General features: G+C 36.9%; 1 protein-coding gene across 1 annotated transcript in view; it reads left to right on the plus strand.

Annotated features, from left to right (window-relative positions):
* The window catches only part of DNAH6 (dynein axonemal heavy chain 6), a gene marked incomplete at both ends in the record, with an annotated part of 275,574 nt that overhangs the window by 93,573 nt on the left and 166,060 nt on the right, over positions 1-15,941 (plus strand). Inside the window, 5 exons of the mRNA XM_079721202.1 lie at positions 6,835-7,047; positions 7,732-7,824; positions 9,572-9,691; positions 11,645-11,825; positions 14,321-14,417. Coding sequence (XP_079577328.1) covers positions 6,835-7,047; positions 7,732-7,824; positions 9,572-9,691; positions 11,645-11,825; positions 14,321-14,417 — 704 coding nt within the window. The remainder of the gene's footprint in view (positions 1-6,834; positions 7,048-7,731; positions 7,825-9,571; positions 9,692-11,644; positions 11,826-14,320; positions 14,418-15,941) is intronic.

The following is a 15,941-nucleotide window of genomic DNA, read 5'->3' on the forward strand; positions in this document are numbered from 1 at the left end:
GTTGTTTATTATTAAAATATTTGGGGATTTTCAAGATATCTGTTACTGATTTGAACTTTAATTCTATTATAGTCCAAAAATGTACTTTTCTGATTTCTGTCCCATTAATTTGTTAAGATTGGCTTTATGACCCAAAATATGGTCTATTTTGGTACGTCTTCTATATACACTTGAGAAGAATGTGTATTCTGCTATTGCTCAGTGATTTTTCTATAAATCTCAATTAAGTCAATTCGGCTGATGGTACTGTTCAGATCATCTGTATCCTTACTGATTTTCTGCCTACTTGTTCTGTTAGTTATTCAGAGAGGAATGTTGAAATGTCCAACTATAATTGTGCATTTGTCTAATTCCCCTTATGTTACATCAATTTTTGCCTCATTTATTTTTAAATAAACTCTTTATTTTAGAATCATTTTAAACTTACAGAAAACTTACAACAGAAATATAGAGGTTTCCCATATGCCCTGAATCCAGTTTCCTCTACTGTTAATATATTACATTAGTATGATACATTTGCTACATCTAAAGAAACAATGCCACTATATTATTATTAAAGTCCATATTTTATCTGAATTATCTCATTTTTATCTAATGTCCTTTCTCTGTCTCAGGATCCTTTCCAGGATAAACATTACGTTTAGATGTCTTGTCTTCTTAGGCTCCTTTAGATTGTGACAGATTCTCAGACTTTTCTTGTTTATTATGATCTTGATAGTTCTGAGAAGTACTAGTCAGGTATTTTATAGAATGTCTGTCAATTTGGGGTTGTCTGGTGTTTTTCTCATGATTAACCTGGGGTTATAAATTCTTTCAAGGAAGACCACAGAGGTAAAGTATTATTATTATCACATCTTATTAAAGATACATGCTATCAACATGACTTTTCACTAATGATATTAAGCTTGATCACGTGACTGAGGTAGCATTTTTCCCCACTATAAAATTACTACCCAACTTTCCATACTGTATTCTTTGAAAGGAAGTCTCTATGCAAAGCCTACATTTAAGGGGTGAATTTATGTTCTACCTCATTGCTTCCAGCAATATCCTTTGTCCAGATCTTGGTTTTTAATACCATTTTCCAATAAAATGAATCAGAGATCCTTATAGAAATGGCTGATTCTAGGGATGAGTCAGAGAATATACAAGATGAACCTGGAGCATCCTCTGGTGCCAGAAAGTAAGGAAGTGCTCAAAAAACAAAATGATGGACAAACCCACAGCCAATATCATCTTCAATGGTGAAAAACTGAAACCATTTGCACTAAGATCAGGAATAAGGCAAGGTTGCCCAATTTTACCACTATTATTCAACATAGTTTTGGAAGTTTTGGCCACAGCAATCAGAGAAGAAAAAGAAATAAAAGGAATCCAAATTGGAAAAGAAGAAGTAAAGCTGTCACTGTTTGCAGATGACATGATACTATACATAGAGAATCCTAAAGATGCTACCAGAAAACTGCTAGAGCTAATCAATGAATTTGGTAAAGTACAGGATACAAAATTAATGCACAGAAATCTGTGGCATTCCTATACACTAATGATGAAAAATCTGAAAGTGAAATTTAGAAAACACTCCCATTTACCATTGCAACAAAAAGAATAAAACATCTAGGAATAAACCTACCTAAGGAGACAAAAGACCTGTATGCAGAAAATTATAACACACTGATGAAAGAAATTCCAGATGATACAAACAGATGGAGAGATATACCATGTTCTTGGATTGGAAGAATCAACATTGTGAAAATGACTCTACTACCCAAAGCAATCTACAGACTCAATGCAATCCCTATCAAACTACCACTGGCATTTTTCACAGAACTAGAATAAAAAATTTCACAATTTGTATGGAAGCACAAAAGAACCCAAATAGCCAAAGCAATCTTGAGAAAGAAAAATGGACCTGGAGGAATCAGGCTCCTTGACTTCGGACTATACTACAAAGTTACAGTAATCAAGACAGTGTGGTACTGACACAAAAACAGAAATATAGATCAATGGAACAGGATAGAAAGCCCAGAGATAAACCCACACACATATGATCACCTTATCTTTGATAAAGGAGGCAAAAATATACAAAGGAGAAAGGACAGCCTCTTCAATAAGTGGTGCTGGGAAAACTGGATAGCTACATGTAAAAGAATGAAATTAGAACACTCCCTAACACCATACACAAAAATAAACTCAAAATGGATTAAAGACCTAAATGTAAGGCCAGACACCATGAAACTCTTAGAGGAAAACATAGGCAGAACACTCTATGACATAAATCACAGCAAGATCCTTTTTGACCCCCCTCCTAGAGAAATGGAAATAAAAACAAAAATAAACAAATGGGACATAATGAAACTTAAAAGTTTTTGCACAGCAAAAGAAACCATAAACAAGACAAAAGACAACCCTCAGAATGGGCAAAAATATTTTCAAATAAAGCAATTGACAAAGGATTAATCTCCAAAACATACAAGGAACTCATGCAGCTCAATATCAAAAAAACAAACAACCCAATCCAAAAATGGACAGAAGACCTAAGTAGACATTTCTCCAAAGAGGAAATACAGATTGCCAACAAGCACATGAAACATTGCTCAACATCATTAATCATTAAAGAAATGCAAATCAAAACTACAATGAGATATCATCTCACACTGGTCAGAATGGCCATCATCAAAATATCTACAAACAATAGTTGCTGGAGAAGGTGTGGAGAAAAGGGAACCCTCTTGCACTGTTGGTGGGAATGTAAATTGATACAGCCACTATGGAGAACAGTATGGATATTCCTTAAGGAACTAAAAATAGAACTACCATATGACCTAGCAATGCCACTACTGGGCATATACCCTAAGAAAACCATAATTCAAAAAGAGTCATGTGCCGCAATATTCATTGCAGCTCTATTTACAATAGCCAGGACATGGAAGCAACCTAAGTGTCCATCAACAGATGAATGTGTAAAGAAGATGTGGCACATATATACAATGGAATATTACTCAACATAAAAAGAAACGAAATTGAGTTATTTGTAGTGAGTTGGATGGACCTGGTGTCTGTCATACGGAGTGAAGTAAGTCAGAAAGAGAAAAACAAATACTGTATGCTAACACTTATATATGGAATCTAAAAAAAAAAAATGGTCATGAAGAACCTAGGGGCAAGACAGGAATAAAGATGCAGACCTACTAGAGGATGGACTTGAGGATATGGGGAGGGGGAAGGGTAAGCTGGGACAAAGTGAGAGAGTGGCATGGACATATATACATTACCAAATGTAAAATAATAGCTAGTGGGAAGCAGCCACATAGCACAGGGAGATCAGCTTGGTGCTTTGTGACCACCTAGAGGGGTGGGATAGGGAGGGTGGCAGGGAGGGAGATGCAAGATGGAAGAGGTATGTGGATATATGTATATGTGTAGCTGATTCACTTTGTTATAAAGCAGAAACTAACACACCATTGGAAAGCAATTATAATCCAATAAAGATGCTTTTAAAAAAATGAAAAAAAACTTTAAAAAATAAAATAAAATAGATTCTCTATCGTTGGTGAAAAAAAGAAGAAAAAAATGACGGGTTATATCAAAGAGACACAGAAACCAAGTGAAAGAATTTTCATTGGCCCAAGTTGTAATGATTTGACCCAACAATAAATAATACAATATTGTGTTATAACCCAAATTATAAAATAAATATCCATGAATTCATATTGACATAAGTAAACAACTGAGTGGATGAATAGATAGATAAATAGGTAGATAGATAGACAAAGGATAAAAGACAAGTCTTCTATAAAGAAAAATTCCAAATAACTTATGAGGATACTGAATCTCAAGACAGTGGAGCTTTATTTATGTTGATGCTCCGTTGTTAGATGTATTCACACTTAGTATTGCTATTTCTTCTTGGAGAATTGACCCTCTTATCATTTATATTTTTTCTCTTTATTTTTTATAAGATTTCTTCTGATGTCTGCATTATCTGAAATTAATATAGTTAGCATAGATTTCTTTTAGAGTTTTCATGATAGTACTTTCTCAATTTTTCACTTTTAACTTTCCTATGTCTTTATATTTAAAATATTTCTTAGACAGCATATAATTGCTTCCTGCTTTTTTATCCAATCTGATTTTTTAAATGTCTTTTAAATGACATGTTTAGAGCATTAATATTTAGAATAGTATTTGTATGGTTGGATTAAAATTGTCATCATGATGGTGTTTTATTTGTTGTTTCTTTTTTCCTCTTTTTCTTTCCTCTCTTGATTTAATTGTATAGGTTTTATGATTCCGTTTTGTCTTCTCTATGGAGTTACTATTCATACTTCATTAAAGCAATTTTTAGTGGTTATCCTAGATTTAAAATATAGATTTTCAATTAATCCAAATCAACCTTCAAATAATATTATACTGCTTCATGTATAGTGTAAAGAGTTTATAATACCATACTCCCAATCCTCCCTCTCATCCTTTGTATTAATGTTGTCATGTATTTTATTTTCATATGTAGTATAAACACTACATATTGCTACTAATTTTGTTTTTTTTTAATTTATGTATTTATTTATGTATTTATGTATTTATTTATTATTTATTTATGGCTGTGTTGGGTCTTCGTTTCTGTGCGAGGGCTTTCTCTAGTTGCGGCGAGCGGGGGCCACTCTTCATCGCGGTGCGCGGGCCTCTCACCGTCGCGGCCTCTGTTGTTGCGGAGCACAAGCTCCAGACGCACAGGCTCAGTAGTAGTGGCTCACGGGCCTAGTTGCTCCGTGGCATGTGGGATCTTCCCAGACCAGGGCTCGAACCCGTGTCCCCTGCATTGGCAGGCAGATTCCCAACCACTGCGCCACCAGGGAAGCCCCCTAATTTTGTTTTTTATACTTACCTTTTAGGAGAATAAAAATAGGAAATGAAATTTATTTTACATCTATTCCATTTCCAATGTTCTTCATTTCTTTGTATGGATCAAAGTTTCTGACTCATAACATATTCATTTTGCCCGAAGAACTTCCTTTAATATTTCTTACTGAATAGTTATGCTAGCAATGAACTCCCCAAATTTTTGTTTGGAGAAAGTCTTTATCATTTATTTTGAATGATGTTTTCAGTGGTATATAATTCTGAGTGGGCAGATTTTGTTTTTTCTTTCAACAATGTAAAAGTATCCTTTTGTTATCTTTTTACTTGCATGATTTCTGACAAGAAGTCTGCTGTAGTTCTTATCCTTGTTCTTCTGTACAAAAACTGGCTGCCTTCAAATTTTTCTCTTTTTCTTGGTTTTTGGCAGTATGAAATGTGATATGCCTAGATGTATGTTATTATTGTTGTTTACCATTTATATTTATCCTGCTTGATGTTCTCAGAGTTTCTTGGATCTCTGGTTTTGTGTCTGCCTTTAATTTTGAAAAAAAAATTGAGCCATTATTTCTTTGATATCTCTTCTGCTGTGTTTTCTATCTCTCTTATCCTTCTGTGATTTCTATTACATGTATGTCAGACCATCTGATATTGTACCAAGCTCATGGATATTCTGTTCTAGGTTTGGATGGGGGCAGGGGAGCTTTTCACTGATTTTTCTCTTTGTGTATGAGTTTGGGTAATTCCTACTCACTTACCTTCAAATTCATGGATTCCTTGTCTGTGTTCATCTCATCAAAGACATTCTTTGTATCTCTTACTGTCTTCCTCATTTCTAACATTTCCATTTGATTTTTAATTATAGTTTCCATCATTTTGTTGACATTTCCCATCTGATCTTGCATGTTGTCTACCTTTTCCATTAGATACATTAACATATTAATCACAATTAGTTTAAGTTCTATCTGATAAATCCAACACGTGTGTCAGATTTGAGAGTGATTCTGATTAATTTTGTATCTTTTTGGATGTATGTTTGCCTTGCCCTTTCACATACTTCTTAAATTTTTGTTGAAATCCAGACATCTTACGCAGAACAGTAGATACTGAAGTAAATAATTTTTATGCCTGGAAATGATCATGCCTTTCCTTCTACTTGGCCTTCTGTGTGGCATGTTATATTAAATCTGGTTAGAAATTCGGCTAGATTTGAAGTTTGATGTTGCTGTGGTTGCCCTCAATATACCACAGTATTCAAATTGTTCTAGTGATACCTTGTGTTTAGTTTGGGCTGGTTTGCCAAAGGTTATTTTTTCAATTTCTGTTTTCCCTGACCTTGGGTCATTCTTTCGTTTTATGCCCAGAGAAAATCTGTATCTTGCAGCTTTCCACTCTCTATTCCACTGTTATTTTTACTCAGTGCTTGTTAGCCTGGTGGAAGAAGCGAGGAGGGATATTCCCTCGTGTTCTGATTAAGTTTCTATCCTTACAATGCCCTGTGTTCCTTGTTCACAAAATTCTGAGCTTCACAGTTGTTCCTGTCCCTCCTCCAGCTTTAGTAATATTTGTAATATTTAGTAATATTTGTAGCCCCCAGTGACTTCACACTCTCATGCTACCCTACATTCAGTCTTAGCAACTTATTTTTAAAATTCAGCTACATCTTCTAACTAGTTTAAACGGCAACCCAAGGCATCTCTCCTAGGTAAGCAAATTCTCAGGTCCTGTTTCTTGCTGTGGAGAAAATTGTGGGTACCAGTGTCTCTTCAAATTTTGACTTAGTTGGTTTCCCTGCAGCCTCACTTTTCTGATGGGTTCAATACAAGTCATTAACTTGCAGTTCGTGCAGATTTTTCTTTGTTGTAAGAGTGTCAGTGGTGTTCTTTCCAGCTCTTTATGTGCCCAAATTGAAACCAGAAGCCTTGGGTTGTTTTTAAGATAAAAAGGATGGTGTCTCTGAGAGTGTTTGTTTTCCAGCTTCCAGTTATCATTGACCTAAGGAACCCAACTCTGAAGCCTAGACATTGGACAGCTATTGAACAAGCAGTTGATGCCACCCTAGTAGACCTTGACATTCCATTAACGTTGGAGAGGCTCTCTGAGTTGCATGTTTTTGACTTTGGCCGAGAAATCCAGGACATTTCTGGACAGGCTTCTGGAGAAGCTGCCTTAGAAACAGTTCTTAAAAAGGTAAACCTGAAAAATGTGTATTCTGGAGATCAGGGAATGTAAAGGTTTTCATATTCAGTGAGATCAACTTTTGTTTTATCTGAATGGGTTTTTCAACATTGCAGCTTTCACCCTCTCATTATCAGTTATCCTTGTCCTGTTTCCTTACATTTATATCATTATTATTGTTATCACCTCTATAAATATCTTCTTTCTGCTTAGCTTATAATCCAACAGGAACTTGATGGCAACAAATTAGCATGCTTTATATAAAGAGCCACATACCAAGGAAGATTTCTTATGCCAAAATACATTACCTTTCAAACTTACATACTAGAGAAGACTAACTGTACGAAATGCTTCAAAAGCACATTGAGAAGATTTCTCTACTTAGGATATTTAACCTCCTTACTCCAAAAACACACATCTTCCAAGCATCTATGTAAAAAGAATTTTTTTCTTTTAATTAAAGCATGAAGTGGGAGGGAATACACATGAAAGTATCACAAATTATTCATATGTTTTAATGCTATTCAATAAAATTAAGCAAATCATTGTCATCTAACCTAGAAGATTTTAAGAATTTTAAAGGCAGGAGGAGATTAGGATAATTATGGAGTTTTCACTTATTTCATTCCACATGCATTTATCAAGTACCTACACACAAATGAATTGAGCTATCCTAAGACTTGAACTATTTCTAAGGTGGAGGATTCTTGGAAAACAACTGAATTTGTCGTCCTACCTCACCGTGACTCCAAAGATGTATTTATCCTGGGTGGCACAGATGACATACAGGTGGGTAACTGGGTTATTGAAACTCATGTTGAAGGTTCTTGTGAGACCTAGTCCTAAATATTCTATGGGAAGTTATGATGAAGGACTGAAATATGAGAGTTATTAAACAAGGAAAAATCTAATTGGGAAGGCAAGATATGAATTGAATAATTGACATGAATACTTGTATATGAAATATTTAGCAAAGCAATAGATATGTCATATATATATATTAAGAGTTATAATCTTGTAGTTGATAACTGTTGAGGAATTTAGAAAAGCAAAGAGATCAGTTGTGGCTGAAGTGATCAGAGAATCCTTCCTAGACCAGCGAAGACATGCTGGCCCTTAAAAATCTGGAGGTCTGATAAGCATAGATGAGAATGGAAGGCATTTCAAACTATTTAAATGAGACAAAGAAGCGTGAATGAGCATTTCAGGTTTATATCACACTAAGAAGCTAAATTCACTTGAATTTTTTGAATTCTTAGTGACTTAAAATCCAAAGGGCACATTTGTTTAGTAAAAGAATCTGGGAATTATGACTCAATTTAAAAAGCAAAGTCCACACAGAGACCTATTTTCAATATCCTATAATAAACCATAAAGGAAAAGAATATGAAAAAAATGTACACATATGTATAACTGAATCACTTTGCTCTACAGCAGAAATTAACACAATATTATAAATCAACTATACTTCAATAAATTTTTTTTTTAGAAAAGCAAAGCCCTGGCCTGTTAAGGTGTACCCAGGCCAGAATTAGAGATGAAATGGCCTTGCCAGGTGTAGTCTGGAAGAGCAAGACCAGACGTCACTCTGTGCATTGGAGGGGAGAGCAGACCCAAGTCAGTATAAGGTCAGGTGATGCCAGGTGATGGGGCTTCTGCTGTCAAGAAGTTTATAATTTAAATAGAGCAATTAAAATCCTTTAGATTAGCAGACACATTTTTTTGAACGTACATGTTCTGCGAGGGGTGCTGTGGTGTAAGGGGAAGGAGTAGAGGAGGGGGGAGGTAGAGGGAAAACTGTCTATAATCATCCAGAGCTTGACATGAATGAGTTCACTCTTCCTTTTCCTCAAGATAATCGAGGGAAAGTGATGTTTCATTGGGTAGGGAAAGCACTTACTTTTTCAAGTTTTGAGCACTTTGAGAAATAAAGACCTGGATGACCAAATGATATAAAGAAGGTACCAGATACCTGTAGGGGGGAGACTGGAAAAGAGTGCTGAGCTAAGCAGAAATGTGTGCCATTAATAATTACAGAAACAACCAGGATTTGACAATCAGAAGTTCCTTGGTGACATTTAAGAGAACATCATAGTGCATTGTAAGCCCTAGTGAAGGAGAGAAAGAGGGGAAGTGGATGGGTGGGAAACAGTAAGTGAGATTAAGCTGTTTATTCAAAAAGTTGGCTTTTGAATGGTTTGGGATTAACATATACACACTACTATATATAAAATAGATAATCAACAAGAACCTACTGTATATATAGTACAGGGAACTCTACTCAAAATTCTGTAATAACCTATACAGGAAAAGAATCTGAAAAAGAATGGATACATGTATGTGTGTAACTGAATCACTTTGCTGTACACCTGAAACTAGCACAACATTGTAAATCAACTATATTCCAATATAAAACTAAAAATCTTAAAGCAAAAATAAAAATAAATAAATGGGTTGTTGGAATTAAATATCTGTAATTATCTTTGAGAGCAAAAACACATGGTGTCGCATGTATTTTCTTTGCCTGTCCTTAAAGGTCCTTCTTGATGACAGCACCATCAACATTGCAACCATTGCCTCATCACGTTACGTTGGCCCACTGAAAACTCGAATGGATGACTGGCAGAAACAACTTGCTTTGTTTAATCAAACACTGGTGAGTCAGGATAATTTCAATTCATGGACTCAGAGAATTGGATTTAGAAATCATTTGTTCAGTCCCTTAAATATTGTACAGTTTAGATATGATTTAATTATTGACATTTTATTATGCTCAAAATGTAAGAAAAATGCAAATATATCGAACTCTTCTTTGCAAGATTATACCATCACCCTTGTGTTAGTTATTATTGTTGTGAAACAAAATACCACAAACTTAGTGATATAAAACAATCTACATTTATAATCCCACAGTTTCTGTGGGTCAGGAGTTTATAACTTAACTGGGTCTTATACTCAGGGTCTCACGAGGGTTCAGCCAAGATGTGGGCAAGGACTGGGTTCTCATCAGAGGTTCAACTGAGGAAGGACGTTGGCAGAAATCATTTTCTTGCAATTCTGGGGCTGGGGGCTTCATTTTCTCACAGGCTGTCAACCAGAGGCCATCCTCAGCTCCTCCATGTTGCCCACAGTTTTTTGCATGTGGACTTCCTCAACAAGACCGCTTGCTCCATCAGTCGAGCAGGGAAGAGAAAGTCTCCTGGCAAGACAGAGGTTACAGCCTTGTGTACTGTACACATAACTGTGTACATCCTGTTACCTTTGCTATATTCTCCATAGCTAGAAGCAAGTCACAGTGGCACCCACACTCAAGGGGAGAGGATCACACAAGGACAGGAAGCCCAGGTCTTGGGGGCCACCTTAAGAGTCTAGCCACAGCAACCTCATATTTACTAAACAAATACTGCTGCTTGAAGTCTCCTTGGCACCCTTCCTGTCATACACACCTTCTCTTTATTTTATTCAACCTCAGATTATTCCATAATAAAGAACCCACTTACTCTGGTCTCACTTTGTTTCCATCCAATCTCTTTCTTAGACTTCATTTTTTTACCTTGATTTAATTATGTTGTGGTTTTTATATGTTCTAATAGGAAAAGTTATCTGTGAAATAATAAAGGTACTAAGTAGGAAAAGGCAATTTGTTCCATCCTCATTTCGTAGAGATCTCTATGGGGAATCAATATTCTTCAATGGACACTTTTTAATCTGACACCTGTCCAGCCTTCTGTACTGATGGCTGAGCCCCATGAAGGGAGAGACTAAATTTAGATCAAAGTAAAGGGCATGTTTCCATAGAAGGTCCTTAAAAGAAGCAGTGCTGAATAGTAGGGATCCTCCAGAGAATTAAGTGTATAGAAAGTGTGAGACTGAAATAAACCAAGGAGTGGTTGGGACATTAGGGCTTAAGCATAGCCCCCAAATCTAGAGTGAGACACGAGAAACCCTTTCACAGATCTCAGGCCCGCACATGCCATGGCAGGAAGTGCAGAGGAACGGTGAGGTCTATAGACTTTAGATCTGACCCTGCACTTCTGCTTTCTCTGATTAACAGCGATTGTCTCTAGGAGGAAAGTGATGTGTGATTTTCTTCTTCCTCCCAGTATTCTCTCTTTGCCACATGTTCTGTCACAAGCAGGTTTTACTTTTTTGATTGAAGAAAATGAATCATATTTCTTCTTAAAAAGAGGGAGAGGGAAGAATAATAGACATAACTGAGGCAAAAAAAAAACCCTTGTTTGCTAACCATTTTTATATTTGGAAATAGTAAGTCACTAAACTTACCACTTCCCAACCCTTCAGATTCCTTTAAGTAAGCATCTTGCCTCCACCTAGAGTGTCTCCTCTGGGCATTTTAATCCTCTTTCTCTGGGTCCATTCTGGTTACCACATAGTAGTACACTCGTTATAACTCTACTCAATACAAAAAATGGGTTGAAATTAGGCTGAGGTGAGACTTGGACCTTTTAATGAGGTTTCATTTCAAAGGACCTGTGAGAAGCTGCCAAAAGGAAAAAGATACAGTGAATCCCCTTGTAATTATTTTTAATGTAACTGTATTTTTTCAATCTGAGGTTAAAAATCTGGTAATGTCCTATTTTTCTCCTAGGAAGAGTGGCTGAACTGCCAGAGAAACTGGCTCTACCTAGAGAGTATTTTTAATGCTCCAGATATTCAGAGGCAGTTACCTGCAGAGGCCAAGATGTTCCTTCAAGTGGATAAGTCATGGAAAGAAATCATGAGGAAGGTGAACAGGCTGCCTAACGCTCTCCGAGCAGCTACTCAACCAGGTAAAAAAGAAACCACAAAGGACTTTACAGTTATCTAAAATGTCCATCACCTGTAAGATTCTAATAAAATGTGGTACATTCAACCCTTGATTCCAGTCAGCGTTGATGACCAGGAACATTTGTAGTACATTTGACACTCTTGCTAAACAATGTGAATTTAACACTGTTGTTGTTATTTTATTACAATTAGTATTGTTATTATAATCATCATCATCATCATCATCTTTCAGCTCAGTTCATAGTTTTGGCACACAAGAATCTACTTCTTTTGCTGTTTTTAGAATTGGGGGATCCTGCCACAGAGTATAAGTCATGCTTCCATCTCACAATTTAGGCTACAAAAAATACATTTACATTCAGTTGACCTATTCTGTTAAAGTTCTCACAGACTTATAACCATAAAAATTTCCACACCATATTTTAAGTAATTCATTAAGACCACTTACAAATATTGCCACTAATGGTAATTCTAATCTCAGGGTTGAAATGTGTTTTATTTATTTTTTAAATTAATTTTTATTGGAAAATAGTTGATTTGCAATGTTGTGTTAGTTTCTGCTGTACAGCAAAGTGAATCAGTTATACATATACATATATTCACTCTTTTTTAGATTCTTTTCCCATACGGGTCATTACAGAGTATTGAGTAGAGTTCCCTGTGCTATACAGTTGAAATGTGTTTTAGTAAGTTCTGTTTCTAGGGATGTGGAATCAAAGTCCTTCCAGGTGATTACACATACATGGTGATTGAACTTTATGGTTTGTATCACAGCCTCAGCAGGATTGATTGTTGTTCTGCAAATGGCAGCACACTGCCTATCCTGGTGATATGGACAGAGAGCTTCCTTGTCAAGCAGAGGCAGCCTGCTGGACTATACTCTTTGCCCAAAGACCCTTACATAAAACATAAGCAGGCAGGAAAAACTCTATGGGATGATAAAATCGAAAACCTTAAAACTTTGGGTCTTCAAGAGGCTGCCCACAATCCTTGGTTCCTGGTCCCCTTCCAGTCACAACTGCATCACCCCAGCCTCTGCTTCTGCCATCACATCTCCTTCTCTGCCACTTATAAAGACCCCTGTGGGGAATTCCCTGGCAGTCCAGTGATTAGGACTCCTCTCTTCCACTGCAGGGGGCACGGGTTCAATTCCTCGCTGGGGAACTAAGATCCCACAAGCTGCACAGCACGGCCAAAAAAAGAAAAAAAAAAGACCCCTGGGATTACACTGGGCCCACTTCATGATCCAAGATAATCTCCCCATCCTATGATCTGTAACTTAACCACATCTGCCAGGTGTCTTTTTCCATAAAAACTAACATATTCTCAGGTTCTCGGGATTAGGACATGGATATATCTGAGAGACCTTTATCTTGCCTAGCACATCCGCTTAATGTGCATATTCAAACATTTTGCTGCAAAAATATTAATGTGTTTTATTACAGAGTGCTGCTCCAGTGCCAACTGGACTTTTGTTATATAATGTAACTTTTGAAATTTAAAAAAAAATCCAAAATACATTTGGTCCTAGGGATTTCAGATAAAGGAGTGTGGACCTGTATATATCATTTCAGGTGATGATAAAGCAGTGAAGAAAAATTAAGCAGGGTAAAGGCACTAGAGAGCAGTTGGCGGCTGCAGTGTGTGTGTGTGTGTGTGTGTGTGTGTGTGTGTGTGTGTGTGTGTGATGAAAGGATTTTTTTGATAAAGTGGCTTTTGAGTAGAGATCTGCAGGAATGAGGAAATGAAACATGTTCGTGGATCTAAGGGAGGATTGTTAAAGGCAGAGAGAAGAACAAAGACCCTGCGGTAAGAGCATGCTTAGCGTACATGACTGTCACCAAGGAAGCCAGAGTGGGGTGGAGTGCAGCGCACAGGAGAGGGCTTAGGAGTGAGGCCAGAGAGGTGAGTGTGCTTCGATGGCGGGTTGGGGATTGGATTAGGTCACTGGTCATGTAGAGACTCGGAGACCATGGAAAAGACTGGATTTGATTCTCAGACAGTTGGAGAAGCCAGGCACTGTGATATGCACCAAAACATCAACATCAAATGAGACATGAATCTTGATCCTGAAGGTGCTAGAGTTTAGTGATAAAGACATAGGATGCTATTGCCACAATTTTTTTCCATCTAAATATGGCAGAAAAAACAGAAGACATGAGTAAGAAAGTGACAGAGAATATGTAGTGTTTAGAGAATGGCAACTGTTTGGCTTTGGTTTGTGCACCCCCGGCCCCCAAAACTGGGGAATGCCAGATAAAAAGGTTTCAAATTAATTACCTGTTCATCTGTGGCAAATATCAAAATTAATGTTATTATTAAAAGTTATAGTTAACATTCTTAGCCAACCCCCCCAATTTTAACTTATTAGACCATTCTTTCTTCAAATAAAACCAAAACTTTAAAAATGTTAATATCATATTTTACTTCCACTTAAAATTATATTCTATATTTATTTTAACACAACTTTACCAATACCTTTTTTTTCAATGAACAGGACTTCTGGAGACTTTTCAAAATAATAATGCATTACTTGACCAAATTCAGAAGTGTCTAGAGGCATATTTAGAATCAAAAAGAGTTATCTTTCCAAGGTAAGTTTATAAAGCTACCAACAATATTTTTTAGTAGTTAAGAGTATCCATGGGCTTTCCTGGTGGCGCAGTGGTTGAGAGTCCGCCTGCCGATGTAGGGAACACGGGTTCATGCCCCGGTCCGGGAAGATCCCACATGCCGCGGAGCGGCTGGGCCCTTGAGCCATGGCCGCTGAGCCTGCATGTCCGGAGCCTGTGCTCCTCAATGGGAGAGGCCACAACAGTGAGAGGCCCATGTACCGCAAAAAAAAAAAAAAAAAAAAAAAAAGAGTATCCATTAATTTGTTAGGGTATATTTAAAAACAAACTATAAAATCAAAACATGAGGGAACCAAAGAGGGAAACAAGAAAGATATTTCATAATAGCAATCCAGCTAATATCTTGATTGAGGCGTTTAAGTGTCAAGGATAAATATACAATATTTGGTTTAAGTGGATAAGTACCCAAGGTGCTGGAAGGATTCTTGATCACAGCATCGTTTCACTGCTGGGTGTGTACGTGTGTACCTGCATGTGTGTGTGTGTCCACAGATGGGTATGTAAAAAGTTAGAGACCTTTGTTGCCTGAGCTGGTTTCTTTAGGTTAATCGGTAGCCTAAGAGGGTTACTGTAGAAGTCATCTAAGAGGTCATTTCACAAATTCCAAATGAAATTTTTTACTCATCCATTCATTCTAGAAACATACCAAATGTTTTGCTCAGTGATAAAAATACGAAGAAAAGGCCAGATCCCCACTCTAATGGAGCTCATGGTTAACAGGTGGACAGTCATGTAAATAATACACCATTTCAGTATAATTATATATGACTACACTATGACTACCTGATGGTAGCAAGTGCTCCAGACTTCAGTCATTGGGGTACATTGTACTGTAACATAGACAATATCAAAAAATGGCTCATCTTTCATGGATTTTTCCTGTTAGATGCAAAGAAAATGGCTGTTAAGGTCTCTCCTAGGACAAGCACTGAGTCAGCCAGGGTTAGGTGCTTATGTGCTTACTTGGGTAAGAGGGGTTGTTGCTGGGCACCAGGACAGGGTATGTGTGTGCACAAGATATCCAAGAGCTGGAAGATTTGATTGAGTTTAACAGATTCAGGCAACATGGGAAAAGACAGAAGAGTTTGAGGTTTGGAAAGTGCCTTTTATTTCACTCTTAAATCAGTGGTTCCTAACTTGAGTCTCCCAAGACCAGAGAAAATCTGTACACTGTTTCGATCTTTAAAGAAATCTGGACACAAATTTACCTGTGATAATATTGGACACCAAAAAGCATCAGCTTTTATTTTTCCTTTTGCTTAGAATTACATCAACTAGGTCTACAGTGTTTATTTTGTCAGGAGGTTCTGTACACCACTGATTTCATGCTCCAAGCCTTAATGAAGGCTTACTATGAGCCATGGACCAAGTTAGGTTCTGGGGACACAAGGTGAATATAACACTGTTCCTTCTCCCACAGGGTTCATAGTCCAATCGTGACAGTTATCTGTTTCATTAGTTGAAAAGAGGCAGGGGTACAAATTA

Source organism: Hyperoodon ampullatus (assembly GCF_949752795.1).
Source record: "Hyperoodon ampullatus genome assembly, chromosome: 15".
Taxonomy (NCBI): domain Eukaryota; kingdom Metazoa; phylum Chordata; class Mammalia; order Artiodactyla; family Ziphiidae; genus Hyperoodon; species Hyperoodon ampullatus.